This window comes from Mixophyes fleayi, chromosome 1, assembly GCF_038048845.1.
Source record: "Mixophyes fleayi isolate aMixFle1 chromosome 1, aMixFle1.hap1, whole genome shotgun sequence".
In the NCBI taxonomy this organism is placed as follows: Eukaryota; Metazoa; Chordata; class Amphibia; order Anura; family Limnodynastidae; genus Mixophyes; species Mixophyes fleayi.
In genome coordinates, this window is record NC_134402.1 from 1,100,662 (window position 1) to 1,118,633 (window position 17,972).

The 17,972-nt window shown below is 47.5% G+C and overlaps 1 protein-coding gene across 2 annotated transcripts in view; it reads left to right on the plus strand.

The window, feature by feature from the left end:
• Positions 1–201: 201 nt before the first annotated feature.
• Positions 202–17,972, plus strand: part of DQX1 (DEAQ-box RNA dependent ATPase 1) — a 63,941-nt gene continuing 46,170 nt past the window's right edge. For both annotated transcript variants that reach the window (XM_075178952.1, XM_075179036.1), the window contains exons 1-3: positions 202–255; positions 2,078–2,378; positions 10,738–10,931. In XM_075178952.1, the coding sequence (XP_075035053.1) occupies positions 2,115–2,378; positions 10,738–10,931 (458 nt within the window). In that variant the 5' untranslated portion in view covers positions 202–255; positions 2,078–2,114. The remainder of the gene's footprint in view (positions 256–2,077; positions 2,379–10,737; positions 10,932–17,972) is intronic.

Below are 17,972 nucleotides of genomic sequence, written 5' to 3' on the forward strand. Positions count from 1 at the left end.
CAGTAGAGAACAATGTATCCCGGATTTTTATGTCTCTAACCGTCTCCTCCCAGTGTTCCCTGTAACATCTTGGTCACAAGAAAAATGGCCAATGTCACATGACTCTATCTTTAACGATATCATTGGTTACTCTATGGCTCAGCTGCTTTTGGGCGGAAGTTACACCTTGTGTGGGCGGAAGTTACACCTAGTGTGGGCGGAAGTTACACCTAGTGAGGGCGGAATAAAGAGAAGATAATCAGCAGAGAGCAAGAGGTGAGACCCTATAAGAGACAGCTTCATATCTGCTAGAGACAGCTCCTCACTGTGCTAGAGACAGCGCCTCACTGTGCTAGAGTGCTGAGACCCACTGGAATAGAGACAGCTCCCCACTGTGCTAGAGACAGCTGAGACTGCTCCCCACTGTGCTAGAGTGCTGAGACCCACTGTAATAGAGACAGCTCCTCACTGTGCTAGAGAGAGCTCCCCACTGTGCTAGAGTGCTGAGACCCACTGTTATAGAGACAGCCCCTCACTGTGCTAGAGACAGCTCCTCACTGTGCTAGAGTGCTGAAACCCACTGTGCTAGAGACAGCTGAGACTGCTCCTCACTGTGCTAGAGTGCTGAGACCCACTGGAATAGAGACAGCTCCCCACTGTGCTAGAGACAGCTGAAACTGCTCCCCACTGTGCTAGAGACAGCTCCCCACTGTGCTAGAGACAGCTGAGACTGCTCCTCAGTGTGCTAGAGACAGCTCCTCACTGTGCTAGAGACAGCTCCCCACTGTGCTAGAGACAGCTGAGACTGATCCCCACTGTAATAGAGACAGCTCCCCACTGTGCTAGAGACAGCTGAGACTGGTCCCCACTGTAATAGAGACAGCTCCCCACTGTGCTAGAGACAGCTGAGACTGCTCACTGTGCTAGAGTGCTGAGACCCACTGTAATAGAGACAGCTCCCCACTGTGCTAGAGACAGTTGAGACTGCTCCTCACTGTGCTAGAGTGCTGACACCCACTGTGTTAGAGAGAGCTCCCCACTGTGCTAGAGACAGCTGAGATTGCTCCTCACTTTGCTAGAGTGCTGAGACCCACTGTGCTAGAGACAGCTCCTCACTGTGCTAGAGAGCGCTCCCCACTGTGCTAGAGAGAGCTCCCCACTGTGCTAGAGACAGCAGCCCACTGTGCTAGAGTGCTGAGACCCACTGTAATAGAGAGAGCTCCTCACTGTGTTAGAGAGAGCTCCCCACTGTGCTAGAGTGCTAAGACCCACTGTAATAGAGACAGCTCCCCACTGTGCTAGAGTGTTGAGACCCACTGTAATAGAGAGAGCTCCCCACTGTGCTAGAGACAGCTCCTCACTGTGCTAGAGACAGCTGAGACTGCTCCCCACTGTGCTAGAGTGCTGAGACCCACTGTAATAGAGAGAGCTCCTCACTGTGCTAGAGACAGCTGAGACTGCTCCTCACTGTGCTAGAGTGCTGAGACCCACTGTAATAGAGAGAGCTCCCCACTGTGTTAGAGACAGCTGAGACTGCTCCCCACTGTGCTAGAGACAGCTCCTCACTGTGCTAGAGTGCTGACACCCACTGTGTTAGAGAGAGCTCCCCATTGTGCTAGAGACAGCTGAGATTGCTCCTCACTTTGCTAGAGTGCTGAGACCCACTGTGCTAGAGAGAGCTCCCCACTGTGCTAGAGTGCTGAGACCCACTGTAATAGAGAGAGCTCCCCACTGTGCTAGAGTGCTAAGACCCACTGTAATAGAGACAGCTCCCCACTGTGCTAGAGTGCTGAGACCCACTGTAATAGAGAGAGCTCCCCACTGTGCTAGAGACAGCTGAGACTGCTCCCCACTGTGCTAGAGACAGCACCCCACTGTGCTAGAGTGCTGAGACCCACTGTAATAGAGATAGCTTCCCACTGTGCTAGAGACAGCTCCTCACTGTGCTAGAGACAGCTGAGACTGCTCCCCACTGTGGTAGAGACAGCTGAGGTTGTTCCCCACTGTGGTAGAGACAGCAGAGACCGTTCCCCCGCTGTGCTACAGAGATTTCTGTTTCCTGTCTCTCATGATCTCATCCTTCTGTATATTACTCCAGGTGTTGCAGTGGTCACGTTGAGTCCATCTCAGAGTGAATGGAGTCCTTAAACTCTGTCGAGGATCCGCAGTTGGAAGATGGCGATGAGGATAATGTTCTGCTGGACGATGGTGATGAGGAAGATATAGATTTGGAACAAAACCCATTTGATGGGCTTCCATTTTCCTCTCGGTATTACCAGCTTTTTGCCAGACGCCGTTTATTACCTATTTGGGGTGTAAAGTACCAGTTCATGGAGAGCCTACAAAGCAGTAACATTGTGCTCTTGTCTGCAGAACCTGGATCCGGCAAAAGTACACAGGTGAACGTGGTATTTATTTCCCATTATCACACGGCCGCTGCTTGGATAGATTCTTTCTCTTCTTAGTGTATTCACTAATTATGTGGTGATTACAGACACTGTGCTAGTTCCTGACTCTGGGCAGTTGGTGATTACAGACACTGTGCTAGTTCCTGGTTCTGGGCAGTTGGTGATTACAGACACTGTGCTAGTTCCTGGCTCTGGGCAGTTGGTGATTACAGACACTGTGCTAGTTCCTGGATCTGGGCAGTTGGTGATTACAGACTCTGCTAGTTCCTGGCTCTGGGTAGTTGGTGATTACAGACACTGTGCTAGTTCCTGGCTCTGGGCAGTTAGTGATTACAGACACTGTGCTAGTTCCTGGATCTGGACAGGTGGTGATTACAGACACTGTGCTAGTTCCTGGCTCTGGGCAGTTGGTGATTACAGACACTGTGCTAGTTCCTGGCTCTGGGCAGTTGGTGATTACAGACACTGTGCTAGTTCCTGGCTCTGGGCAGTTGGTGATTACAGGCACTGTGCTAGTTCCTGGCTCTGGGCAGTTGGTGATTACAGACACTGTGCTAGTTCCTGGCTCTGGGCAGTTGGTGATTACAGACACTGTGCTAGTTCCTGGCTCTGGGCAGTTAGTGATTACAGACTCTGCTAGTTCCTGGCTCTGGGCAGTTGGTGATTACAGACACTGTGTTAGTTCCTGGCTCTGAGCAGTTAGTGATTACAGACTCTGCTAGTTCCTGGCTCTGGGCAGTTGGTGATTACAGACACTGTGCTAGTTCCTGGCTCTGGGCAGTTGGTGATTACAGACACTGTGCTAGTTCCTGGCTCTGGGCAGTTGGTGATTACAGACACTGTGCTAGTTCCTGGATCTGGGCAGTTGGTGATTACAGACACTGTGCTAGTTCCTTGGTCTGGGCAGTTGGTGATTACAGACACTGTGCTAGTTCCTGGCTCTGGACAGTTGGTGATTACAGACACTGTGCTAGTTCCTGGCTCTGGGCAGTTGGTGATTACAGACACTGTGGTAGTTCCTGGCTCTGGACAGTGGGTGATTACAGACGCTGTGCTAGTTCCTGGCTCTGGGCAGTTGGTGATTACAGACTCTGCTAGTTCCTGGCTCTGGGCAGTTGGTGATTACAGACACTGTGCTAGTTCCTGGCTCTGGGCAGTTGGTGATTACAGACACTGTGCTAGTTCCTGGCTCTGGGTAGTTGGTGATTACAGACACTGTGCTAGTTCCTGGCTCTGGGCAGGTGGTGATTACAGACACTGTGCTAGTTCCTGGCTCTGGGCAGTTGGTGATTACAGGTACTGTGCTAGTTCCTGGATCTGGGTAGTTGGTGATTACAGACACTGTGGTAGTTCCTGGCTCTGGGCAGTTGGTGATTACAGACACTGTGCTAGTTCCTGGCTCTGGACAGTTGGTGATTACAGACACTGTGCTAGTTCCTGGCTCTGGACAGTTGGTGATTACAGACACTGTGCTAGTTCCTGGCTCTGGGCAGTTGGTGATTACAGACACTGTGCTAGTTCCTGGATCTGGGCAGTTGGTGATTACAGACACTGTGCTAGTTCCTGACTCTGGGCAGTTGGTGATTACAGACACTGTGCTAGTTCCTGGCTCTGGGCAGGTGGTGATTACAGACACTGTGCTAGTTCCTGGCTCTGGGCAGGTGGTGATTACAGACACTGTGCTAGTTCCTGGATCTGGGCAGTTGGTGATTACAGACACTGTGCTAGTTCCTGGCTCTGGGCAGTTGGTGATTACAGACACTGTGCTAGTTCCTGGCTCTGGACAGTTGGTGATTACAGACACTGTGCTAGTTCCTGGCTCTGGGCAGTTGGTGATTACAGATACTGTGCTAGTTCCTGGCTCTGGACAGTTGGTGATTACAGACACTGTGCTAGTTCCTGGCTCTGGGCAGTTGGTGATTACAGGTACTGTGCTAATGCCTTTCTTGATCATTTGCACATTGTGCAGAATATAATGATGGGACCGTCACACTCCTCGCCCCTGTTTATTATTATTATTATTATTATTATTATTATTACCATTTATATAACGCCACTAATTCCGCAGCGCTGTACAAAGAACTCACTCACATCAGTCCCTGCCCCATTGTAGCTTACAGTCTAAATTCCATAACACACACACACGCATACACAGACACACAGACTAGGGTCATTTTTTAATAGCAGCCAATTAACCTACCAGTATGTTTTTGGAGTGTGGGAGGAAACCGGAGCACCCGGATGAAACCCACGCAAACACGGGGAGAACATACAAACTCCACACAGATAAGGCCATGGTCGGGAATTGAACTCATGATCCCAGTGCTGTGAGGCGGAAGTTCTAACCACTGAGCCATCGAGATGCCCTGAGCCCAGTACTTGAACGGTTTCCCTACTGTTGATGCCTAAGCCACACTCCTATCAGTTCTGTTCCACCATTATCGGGGACCTCCAGACTGTCAGTTCGGTTTCACTGTTCACGGGGTCGTCATCTGGTTAATATATGTATAATTTCTCTTTCCTCCCATTGGGGGACACTGCGAGACATTGGGGTATAGTAGTGGGCTCAGGAGTCTTGTCACTTTTACTTGTTAAGTCTGTGCACTCCTCCTCTACTTAACCCCCCCTCTCAGAGAGATCCTCAGTTTTTTGTAAGTGACTTGGAGCTAAGGTCACTGGACTGTAGGCTCCTGCCTGTACTCTATTAGTCTTTATAGATATAACATGTTTTTATTTTTTCTTTCCCTTAGGTGCAGCGCGGGACTCCAGCCTAAGACCCAGGAGAGTGAGTAGGACGCAGCTCTGCTCACTCGGGGTCCCAGCGCAGGTAAGAGAAGCCGGGGCTCACTTACCTTCACCTTCTGCCGGTATTTCCCCTTAGAGTAGCACAGGACTCCAGCATAGCGGACAAGGGGAGAGAGATGGCAGTCAGCTTCTCCTCCCATGCCGCTTCAGATGCCGGCAGGTCCCCGCTCGCCTCTATGGCAACGAGCAGCTAGGAAAAGAGGGGACAAGCGGCGCTCACACTCATTTAGAGGTGAGGTGGCCGTTTTTCATGACTCGCGCTCCTGGGCATTATAGGTGGATACAGCGCGAGTCCAGCGCTTCATGGTGGCCATTTTTGCGAGGTCAGGATGGCGCCTGAAGGCGGAGGCAAGCAGGGTGGACAGAAGCAGCAGGAAGGGGAGGAGAAGTAATGACAACTTCCTCCTCCCAGGCTGTATTTCCCCGCGCACAGGATCCAGTCTACTCGTGGGAACACGGAAGTAAACAGCGTGTCAGCGCTGGCCAGATCCTCTGCTTTGCCTCTCCTCTACCGACAGACATAACTGCCTTACAGATTAACAGGCTTGTATGACTAATGGAGTATTTTGTGGAGGTTTTACATATGTATGCTTTTGTCATGGGAGTTATTTCATGTTACAGGAATTTTCACAGACAGTACTGTATAACTTTTTGTTTGTTGTTATTTGGAGTGGTGCTCTTTTTCTAAAGAGACTTCCTAGCACAAGAGACTTTTTTTATAGTCTCATTTTGTCTATATTTCTTTTTATAATTATTTTAAGAAATAGGACAATGGCTGAGAAGGGGACAGCTAAAGGCAAGGGACGCTCTGGGCCTTCTGTTATGTATTTTACCTGTTCAAAATGTAATATAAAACTTTCTGTTGGGCACACAGACCGGGACGCCCTTTGCGCAGCTTGTACTGCGGAGGCTCAGGTGCGTGACAGCCCAGTCCGGGCGGTATATCGCCTGCAGTGGTGGAACCGCCTTGGCTGCAATCCTTCTCTTCAGCTGTGGAAAGACTGACGACAGTTATGCTGCGCGTGACAGAGGTACGTGAGAACACTATCCCACTTACACGCATAGGCAGTCAGTCTGAGGAATATGCTTCCACATCACAGGAGGGCTCATCCCAGAGGGAAGACAGGTTATTATCCGTTTCCCAGAGGAGTAAGAGACACAGGTCTGGACCTAGAACAGGATTCAGATCTCTCCTCGGCAGAGGAAGGTGAGGTAGATTTGAACCCGGAAGGGGAATGTCGTTATGACTCTGACTCAGTTTCCACTAGTGTGGATGGTTTCATTTTAGGAATCAGGCATACATTAGGGTATGCTGATCCTGAGCCCTCAGCGCCCATGGGGGTCTCTCTATTTAAAAGAGCTAAGGCGCAGTTGGCTACATTCCCCCATTCTCCAGAGATGTTGGAGATTATATTTGAGGCTTGGCAGCGACCAAGTAAACAATTTATGATGCCAGGAAAGTTCAAATCCCTTTATCCTCTGCCAGCTGAGGACACGGTAAGGTGGGAATCATCTCCTAAGGTGGATACCCCGGTGGCCCGTTTAGCTTCTTCATCTACTATTCTTGTCCAAGAACGGATAACCCTCAGGGATTACACAGATAAAAAGTGTGATTCTGCTCTTCGCTCAGCATACACGGCTGTGGGAAGTATGTTTAGACCCAATATGGCTGTGGCCTGGGCCAACAAGGCCGTGCAGTTATGGATGGAAGCTTTGATTAAAGGGCTTAGAGATAATATTCCGTGTACAGAGCTCTTACAGATGGCAGAGCAGGTACTGGAGACCTCAGAGTATGTGGCAAACGCAGCTATGGATGCGGTGTCAGTGAATGCTAAGGCATCTGCCCTGATTGTAGCAGCTCGGCGTAACCTATGGTTACGGACATGGTCGGTGGATGCAGACTCTAAAAGGGCTTTAGAGAATCTACCCTTTGACGGCTTAACCCTATTCGGGGCGGAGCTTGAGAGGGTCATTCAGGAGACCACAGGGGGAAAGAGCACTTCTCTCCCTACTGCTCCGAACAGGTCCCGTCACGGAAGGTTTCGTTCCTTTCGGAAGTTCTCCCGAGGGGGAGGTACCGTTAATAGAGGGCAATACTCAGCGCCTAGGGCTCCTGCTATCAGAGGCAGAGGAGGTAGAGGTGGAGGTTGAGCAGATAAGCCCTCCGCATGAAGGGGTTGTTCAGGGGGAGCATCAAGTAGGAGCTCGTCTCCTTCAGTTCAGAGATCAGTGGTGGATATCCACGCCAGATCTCTGGATTCGAGGGATTGTATCCAGGGGCTATGTAATAGACCTTGCCCACTCCCCCCCGTCACAGATTTTTTATCACCCCTCTCCCCTCTTGTCCCCTCAGACGGGTGGCGCTTCAGGAGGCTATTCAAAGACTTCTAACAGCGCAGGTTGTTGTTCAGGTGCCTCCTCTAGAAAGAGGTCTAGGTTTTTACTCGAACCTGTTTCTGGTACCAAAGCCAGATGGGTCCTTCCGGCCCATTCTGAATCTTCGGTCATTAAACAAACATCTGACTATTCAGAAATTCCGTATGGAATCCCTTCGCTCTGTAATAGCAGGAATGGAGAAGGGGGAGTTCTTGGCGTCCATAGACATCAAGGATGCCTACCTACATGTACCAATATGGGAGGGACATCAGTCTCTCCTTCGGTTTGCAGTGGGAGACGCACAGTTCCAGTTCAGGGCTCTCCCTTTCGGTCTGGCTACTGCTCCCAGAGTCTTTACCAAGATTATGGCCATCATGGCAGGTCTGTTGCGTCAGAAGGGTATAACAATTATACCTTATCTAGACGACCTTCTATTGAAGGCACGATCGGCAGTTCTTCTGTCTCACCATGTGCAGATAGTAATACAGTTTCTTCAGAGTCACGGCTGGGTGTTGAATTTACCCAAGTCATATCTTGTTCCAGCCCAACAAATGTGTTTCCTGGGTCTGCTTTTCAATACTCAGTCTCTGAGAGTTTACCTACTAAGGGAAAAAGTCTTAGCCCTGTGGAAAAGGACCAGAGTCATTCTAGTAAAAAAGAAAGTCTCAGTCCTCAGTTGCATGAAACTCTTGGGGACAATGGTCTCGGTTTTTGAAGCAGTCCCTTTTGCACAGTTTCATTCCCGTCCACTTCAGGCAGAGATCTTACTCAAGTGGTCAGGGTCTCAGAAGAACTTGGACAAGCAGATTATTCGTCTGTCCAGATCCACAAGGCTGTCTCTTGTCTAGTGGATGTCCCAAACCAATCTGGAAAAGGGTCAATCCTTACAGACCTGGGCTTGGACTCTAGTCACAACAGACGCAAGTCTGTTGGGATGGGAAGGTGTTACAGGAACTCTGAGGCTTCAGGGTCTCTGGTCCCCTCAAGAATCACTTCTCCCAATAAACTTACTAGAGCTCAGAGCAGTGTACAATACTCTGATAGGAGCCCAGAAATTTCTAAGAGGAAAGCCACTACAAATTCAGTCCGACAACGCCACCACGGTGGCATACATAAACCACCAGGGGGGCACTCGCAGTGCGGCTGCCATGCGAGAGACCAGGCGCATTTTGTCTTGGGCAGAGCATCAAGTGCCCAAGATTTCGGCCATTCACATTCCGTGGGTGAAGAATTGGGAAGCAGACTTCCTCAGCAGACACTCACTTCATCCCGGAGAATGGGCTTTGAACAGTCAGATCTTCTCCCTTCTGGTGAACCGTTGGGGCTTCCCGGACATAGATCTGATGGCGTCCAGGCTGAACCATCAGGTTCCACGCTATGACGCAAGAGCTCGAGACCCAGGGGCGGAAATAATAGATGCCATGTCAGCTCCATGGCCATATCAGATGGTGTATCTTTTTCCTCCAATACCTATGATTGCCCGGGTTCTAAAGAAGTTGAAGAGTGAGAATGTTCCCGCTATTCTAATAGCTCCATTTTGGCCACGCAGAGCGTGGTTCTCAGATCTGCTATTATTAGCAGGGGCTCCTCCATTCCGGCTTCCCATGCGGGCAGATCTTCTGGTCCAGGGTCCATTCCCTTTCCAGGGTTTAGATCAGCTGGCTTTGACGGCCTGGCTACTGAAACCCTAATACTTAAAGCAAAGGGTTTCTCTCGAGGTTATATCTACCATGATTAAGGCCAGAAAGCCTTCTTCTTCCTCTATATATTATAGAGTGTGGAAGACATATATTTTGTGGTGTGAGTCTAAAAGATTCCAATCCTCTAGATTTAAGCTTTCTCGTGTGTTGGATTTTCTACAGGATGGGGTTCAGAGGGGTCTTTGTCTGGGCTCTCTCAAAGGCCAGATATCGGCCCTTTCTGTTTACTTTCAGAAAAAGATTGCAAGTTATTCTGACATTTAGATTTTCTTGCAAGGGGTGTTACATATGCAACCTCCATTTTTCCATCCTGTCGAGCCCTGGGACCTCAATTTGGTTCTTCGCGCTCTTTCTAAGCCTCCATTTGAACCTGTGGGGTCAATAGACTTAAGGTATCTTACGTAGAAGACATTGTTTTTGTTGGCGATAGCTTCTGCTCGCAGAGTGTCTGAGCTTGGAGCAATTCGCTGTGACCCTCCTTTTCTTATTTTCCACGCTGATAGGGCGGTCCTTCGTACTAAACCATCTTTCGTTCCTAAGGTGGTTTCCAGGTTTCACCTTAATCAGGAAATTGTTGTACCTGTGTTCAAGTCAAAAAAGGATTCTTCAGAAGGGTCTATGCAGTACTTGGATGTGGTACGAGCTCTACAGGCTTATGTAGACCGTACATCTCAGGTCAGAAAGACCAGAGATCTTTTTGTTTTATATGACGCAAACAAGAGGGGTTGGCCTACTTCAAAGCAGTCAATTGCCAGGTGGATCACGTCCACAATTCGAGAAGCTTACATTGCAGCTTCTCTGTCCATTCCAGGAAATTTGAAGGCGCATTCTACTAGGGCAGTAGGTGCCTCCTGGGCGGCCAGGCACGGGGCGTCTGCAGAGCAGTTGTGTAGAGCGGCGACTTGGTCTTCCGTCCACACTTTCTCTAAATTTTACAGACTTCAAGGCTTTGCGGCGGCTGATGCAAGCTTTGGTCGCAGGGTTATGCGTGCAGCTGGTCCAGAGCATTCCCACCCTTGAGGAAGCTTTGGTATATCCCCAATGTTTTGCAGTGTCCTCCAATGGCAGGAAAGAGAAAATAAGATTTTTACTCACCGTAAAATCCATTTCTCTGACTCATTGGGGGACACTGCGCACCCTCCCTTGCTCTGTATATAGTTCTGTGTGTGAAAACTTTGGTTATGGTTCTTTATAATTTAAGACCTGTCCAGGTTATATTACCTCCTTTACGTTCACTCTTGGTTATTCAAAACTGAGGATCTCTCTGAGAGGGGGGGTTAAGTAGAGGAGGAGTGCACACACTTAACAAGTTAAAGTGACAAGACTCCTGAGCCCACTACTATACTCCAATGTCTCTCAGTGTCCCCCAATGGAGTCAGAGAAATGGATTTTACGGTGAGTAAAAATCTTATTATTTCCTGATGTGGTATGTGTGAGGTAACGTGTTGGTGCGTTTCTCCCTCTCGCAGGTCCCCCAGTGGTGTACGGAGTTCACCCTCTCCCAGCAGTACAGCGAGGGCTCTGTCATTTGCTCCCAGCCATACGCGGCTGCCGCCGTCAGCTTAGCCCTCAGAGTGGCGGATGAGATGGATCTCAACTTGGGCCATGAAATTGGATTTTCAGTCCCACACGAAGACTGTACCTCCTCTGGTACTATACTGAGGTGAGCAGGGTATCGTTACATACGTCTTGGTGCAAATCATCATGTGTATTGTGGTTATCAGATCTCTACGTTGTATGTACTACGCTCTATACCCCACTGAAGACCCAAGGAATGGAAACCAGTGGAAGTCCTGCATTGGGTGTAATATAGAATAATATTAGATTGTAAGCTCTTATGAACAGGCACCTCCAGCTTCATTTTGCCTAACTTTTATGTCCCTGTTTTATGTATTCCTTATTTTCCCCTTACAAACCAACGACAAGAGTAATGACCCGTAAATGTAATGTGTGTTTAATGGAATCATTTCCACAGTCACACTACACAGAACATACTATACATGTTTACATGTAGCCAATTACAGCCTCTCCCGTTTTATTAGCAGCGGGATAGCGCTCAGACCCCCTAGTTACTGCGCGTACTTACAGCGGCTGTGCGTTATATCCTTATTTATTGCCTTACATGGCAGAATGAACATGGATTTATTCAGGAATTGTTACCACGGATCATCCCAAAATGCTTTGTAATATCTAATAAAAAAACAAGCGATAACCAGAGAACCGCTATAGTATAATACCGCAATTTATTCATAAAAAACATAAAACTGATTATAGCGTAAAATAAGAATAAAACGCTAATAATAATGACAACACCGTTCATGGCAATGTTGAGCTTCACACATACAAATCTCATGGTAATTGCTATTTCAGATCACAACACGAACGTGTGAATAGTTCCAGAACTTAATGGTACTATAGATTGTTGTAAGGATCTTAGCTTTAATTAAACGCAATGATTATTAGCAGATGTTGGTGGTGGTAAAAGACAACCATTCTTTGTTTAGATGTAGATCGTACTGTGCAGCTGCTCCACATCCAGTGCTTAATGATATTAGTCAGAAATATGGTAAAATAGGAATGATCCAAACCCTACATCTGACTTGGGATGAGAACAATCTTTTGGTATAATAACTGTTCAGTCTGTTCATGCTGAGTCGCAAAGGAACATAGATAGATATATATATATAATCTCTCATTATTATGGTAGATTTATAAGGCTCCACAGTGCTCCGCAGCGCTGTACAGTAGGGAAAACAGGACGTACATGAAACAGGGACGTGCATGAAACAGGGACGTGCATGAAACAGGGACGTGCATGAAACAGGGACGTGCATGAAACAGGGACGTGCATGAAACAGGGACGTGCATGAAACAGGGACGTGCATGAAACAGGGACGTGCATGAAACAGGGACGTGCATGAAACAGGGACGTGCATGAAACAGGGACGTGCATGAAACAGGACGATACATGAAACAGGACATACATGAAACAGGACGATACATGAAACAGGACGATACATGAAACAGGACGATACATGAAACAGGACGATACATGAAACAGGACGATACATGAAACAGGAACATACATGAAACGGGGACGATACATGAAACGGGGACGATACATGAAACGGGGACGATACATGAAACGGGGACGTACATGAAACGGGGACGTACATGAAACGGGACGATACATGAAACGGGGACGATACATGAAACGGGGACGATACATGAAACGGGGACGATACATGAAACGGGACGATACATGAAACGGGACATACATGAAACGGGGACGATACATGAAACGGGGACGATACATGAAACGGGGACGATACATGAAACGGGGACGATACATGAAACAGGACGTACATGAAACAGGACATACATGAAACAGGACATACATGAAACAGGACATACATGAAACAGGACGATACATGAAACAGGGACGTACATGAAAACGGACGTACATGAAAACGGACGTACATGAAAACGGACGTACATGAAACGGGACGATACATGAAACGGGACGAAGCATGAAACGGGACGATGCATGAAACGGGACGATACATGAAACGGGACGTACATGAAACAGGACGTACATGAAACAGGACGTACATGAAACAGGACGTACATGAAACAGGGACGTACATGAAACAGGGACGTACATGAAACAGGGACGTACATGAAACAGGACGATACATGAAACAGGACGATACATGAAACAGGACGATACATGAAACAGGGACGTACATGAAAACGGACGTACATGAAAACGGACGTACATGAAACAGGACGATACATGAAACAGGGACGTACATGAAAACGGACGTACATGAAACGGGACGATACATGAAACGGGACGATACATGAAACGGGACGATACATGAAACGGGACGATACATGAAACGGGACGATACATGAAACGGGGACGTACATGAAACGGGGACGTACATGAAACAGGGACGTACATGAAACAGGGGCATACAAGGTAGACAAAAAAAACACAAAAAAACACATGGCATTAAACAAAGGGTGTGGCGGACCCTGCTCATTACAGAGCTACATTCTAAGTGAAAGAGGGCACAGCTGAAACAAGAGGAGCGAGTGTGGCTCAGAGTGGAGATTGGGACAGATGTGAGGGTGCATTAGTGTGAATAGTGTTATCGGGGGTAAGGTCTAATAAAGAGATGGGTTTTCAAAGAGCGTCTAAAGATTTGAAGGCTGTGGGAAAGTCTGATTGAGCGTGGGAGGGAATTCCATAAGTGGGGAGCAGTACGGGAGAAGTCTTGTAGGTGGGAGTGAGAGGTGGTTACCAGAGACGAGACAAGGCGCAGGTCAGAGGTAGATCTAAGAGGGCGGGAGGGAGAGTATTTCGATATGAGATTTGAGCTGTATGTAGGGGTAGTGTTGTTGTTGAGGGCTTTGTAGGTAAGGGTGAGTAATTTGAATTTGATTCTGGAGGACACAGGGAGCCAGTGTAGGGATTTGCAAAGTGGTGCAGCAGATGTGGAGCAGTGAGAGAGAAAGATCAGTCTTGCAGCAGCATTTAGGATGGATAGAAGTGTGGATATACGGGTGTCAGGAATGCCAGATAGCAGGAGGTTGCAATAGTCAAGACGGGAGATGATGAGAGAATGGATAAGAGTTTTGGTACCATGTTGAGTAAGAAAAGGATTTATTCTGACAGTTATTAAGGTGGAGTCGACAGGACTGGGAGAGAGTCTGGATGTGAGGAATAAAGCAGAGGGCAGAGTGTGACACCGAGGCAGCGGGCTTGGGAGACTGAGGAAATTGTGGCGTTACTACAGTGAGGGAGATCTGAGGGCAGGTGGTGACTCTGGCAGGAGAGAAGATAATAAGTTCTGTTTTGAACATGTTGAGCATTAGGTAGTGTTGGGACATCCATGTGGAGATAGCAGAAAGACAGTTACACGAGATAGTACAGAAGGAGAGAGGTCAGAGGAAGAGATATAGATTTGGGTGTCATCAGCGTAGAGGTGATATTGGAGGCCGAATGGGCAAATTACTGCCCCAAGAGAAGAGGTGTGTAATGAAAAAAGTAAAGGGCCAAGAACAGAGCCTTGTGGGACCCCAACAGATAGCGGGAGTGGAGGGGAGGATGTGCCAGAGGGAGAAACACTAAAGGAGCCGTTCTATAGGTAGTAGGTGAACCAGAGGCTAATGGAGGGAATGGGGTGTAGGAGAAGAGGGTGATCAACAGTGTCAGAAGCAGCAGAGAGGTCCAGGAGAATGAGTATGGAGAAATGACCCTTAGACTTAGATCATTGGTCACTGTTGTGAGAGCAGTTTCAGTGGAATGTTGGTGACAGAAGCCGGATTGCAGAGAATGGAGAATGGAGTGAGAGGAGAGATAGTGAGACAGGCGTTTGGAGGAAAAGGACACTAGAGAAATAGGGCGGTAGCTAGAGAGGGAGGCTGGATCTAGAGATGGTTTCTGTAGAATTGGTGAGATGAGCGCATGTTTAAAGGAGGATGGAAATCTACCAGGGGAGAGAGACAGGTTGAAGAGGTGAGATAGAGGTGGGCATGCAGAGGAGGAGAGGGAGCGGAGACGTTGGGAGGAAATAAGATCGAGAGGACAGGTTTTAGGGTGAGATGATAAGATGAGTGCAGAGACTTTGTCACCAGTTACTGGAGAGAATAAACTAAGGGTGGATTGGGGAGTGTAGGTAAAGGTGGGCAGAGTGAGTGGAATTTGTCATGAGGAAATATCTTGTGGAATGGTATCATTTTTGTCTTTTATAAATAGGTGACAAAATCTTGGGCAGTGATGGAGGAGGTGCAGATGGGCAGAGAAGGAGGAGGTACAGGTGGGCAGAGAAGTGAGTTGAATGTGGCAAATAGGTGATGTGGGTTAGAAGACTGGGTGGATATTAAAGATTTGACGATTGTTTGGGATTGAAAGGGCAGCGCTGTAAGATGAGAGGATGGATTTATAGGGGAGGAAATCAGGATAGGAACGAGATTTCCTCAAGTGGCGCTCTGCAGTACAGGAGCACTTTTGTAGGTAGCGGATCTGTTTGTTGTACCATGGCTGGGGTTGGATCATCGGAGACTATATGTAGCAGCTGGAGCTGCATTGTCTATGGTCAAGTGTTTGTTATAGACAGGGGCAGCCTGATTAGGACAGCACAACGCTGTCATTGGAGAAAATAGTTGTTTTAGTGAAAATGAGAAGTGGATTGGGTTAAGAGGACTTAGGTGGTGTTGTGTACGTGTGTATTTGGTTGTAGGGGGAAGGGCATGAGGTACGGTGAGGCTGAAGGAAAGGAGGTTGTGGTCAGAGAGTGGGAAGGCTAATTGGACAAATTAGAGATGGAGCAGTAGTGGGAGAGGACAAGGTCAAGAGAGTGTCCATCACAGTGGGTGGGAGATGAGGTCCATTGGAAGAGACCAAAGGAGGAAGTAAGTGAAAGAAGTTTAGTGGTAGAAGAGACAGTGGGATTATCAATGGGAATGATGAAATCACCTAGTATGAAAGTAGTCAGGTCAGAGGATAGGAAAAAAGTGAGCCACACTGCAAAGTTGTCAAGGAATTGGGAAACTGAACCTGGTGGGCGATAAATGACAGCTACACGAAGGTGGAAAGGATAAAATAGACGGATAGTGTGGACTTCAAAGGAAAAAAATGAGAAGAAGGTTTCAGAGGGTAACTTGGAGAAAGTAGAATTCTTACTCAAACACCTTGTCTGTTTCTGTGTCTGGGGTTATGGCTGAGGGAGATTTCTCCGTAGGAGCTGCAGGGGATGTAGTGTCAGAAGAGGTGAGCCAGGTTCCTGTAATAGTAACGAGGTTGAAGGATTTTGTAATGAATAGATCATAAATGGATGCAAGTTTGTTGCAAACAGATCTGGCATTCCATAGTGCACAGGAGAAGGAAAGAGAGGGTAGTGGAGATATATGGAAAAGGATTGGTGGGATTGCAAGTACAGGTGGATGGAAAGGTTTGGGGTGGAGCAAGGAATGTGAGCAGATAATGGGGATTGTACAGGGACCAGACTTAAGTGAGTTGTTACCAGCAGCAATGAGTAGGTGCAGTGTGAGAAAGAGGACATGTGAGGAGGATTAGTGGGTGTGAGGTTTATTTCTGTTTATGTAGCTGGTGAGTGCGGCGGGCGAAGGAGACAAAACAGTTCATGTGTACAGACTAGCGAGGAGGGAAGTAGTGAAGGGGAATCATAATAGGGGAGGGAGAAATAGGATGATGGATAAAGAAGAGGAGTTTAGAAAGAAGTACGGTGACAGTGAATAGGAGAGAGTGTAAATTGAGTGGGTGCACGATGGAGAGATGTGAATGAATGTGTATTAGTTAGGGTAGGTAATGAGAGAGTGGAAAAGAACAATTGATTCAAATTTTTGCAGGACAATGGATGAGGTGAAGGATACTTTACCGCCCCCTGGCTGTGGTTAATGGAATAGGCAGTTTCTGCAGCTCTGACATGACGAGGTCCAGGAGGATGCTGACAGCTGGGTGCAGAGGGTCCAGCAGACAAACAGAGATGGTAACAGCGATCACAGCTGAGCTCTGTAGGTCCCACGGCTGAACAGAAATGGTAGACCAGTAGATCCTAAAATAGCTTTGTTTTTGGTATGAAGTTGATCCTCAGAGCTGCTGTGATGTTTGACAACAATATTCAGAAATATCCAAGAGTTATATTTGTGAGAATAAGGAAAAGTGGGAGCTGGGCAAAGAGCTGAGCCAGTGGGCAGCTTACTATAACTGCTGTCCTCATGCCACATATATAGAGAGCGTTATATATATATATAGTCAGTAAGCCTAGTATATAATAGTCACATTGTTACCAGACTGGTCGGGGGGGGTGGGGGGTACATTTGAGCACTCATGCTCCCTACGCTCGCTCCTCCGTGCAGGCTCCTAGATCCCAGTCACGGTGCTGACGGTGTGTCCTAGTGCAGATGTAATAGAAGAGGTCTGTGTACAGCTTGTGTAGCAGCAGCTGCAGCCAGATGTATTCTCAGAGATCACTATATAACAACACGTCTCGTCTACTCTTTGTAGACTCTTTCCAAGCCACGGGCTAGTGAGCCGACTGGTCGGCTTTGTAAAGTGCAAGCAGAACAAGTCTTTAATTGGCCGCAGTTGCAGCCTAATTGTTATACAAAGAATCAGATTAGATCCTTGATTCAAAAAGGTATAATATATAAATACACCAATCAAATATATTAATCTTGTATGTAATTAATTACATAAGCATTCAGCTCTTCTAATGAGTACGGTAATAGCCCAGAGCGGAGGTTATGTCATTGACTGGCACTTACCTTTGTACAATTAAAGTTTTTTTTAGTGGATTTCTAAATAAATACATCTGTTTGAATGGTTCTACAGTTAGTGCGCTATCAAACCAGAGCTTCATCAGGAAGATCAACGAACCGTGGAAGCAAATCTGATAAACTCTAAAATAACTTTTAATATCCCCCAGAGCTTTAAGTCCATCATAAAGAAATGAAGAGAATATGACATAACTGTAGATTTCTCTGTAACAGGCTGAGCACCTGTGAGGGAAAGGCCCGTGTTTTGGAGGCCACCATGAGGCACGAGGCATATTCTACCTTTGTAGAAATGGAAGAAACTGTCCATGGGACTGATAGATATTGATCAGTTAATAAATATGTGGTATATTTAGGAATGTAATGTGCTAATATTAATGTATAAAGTGTAGCACAT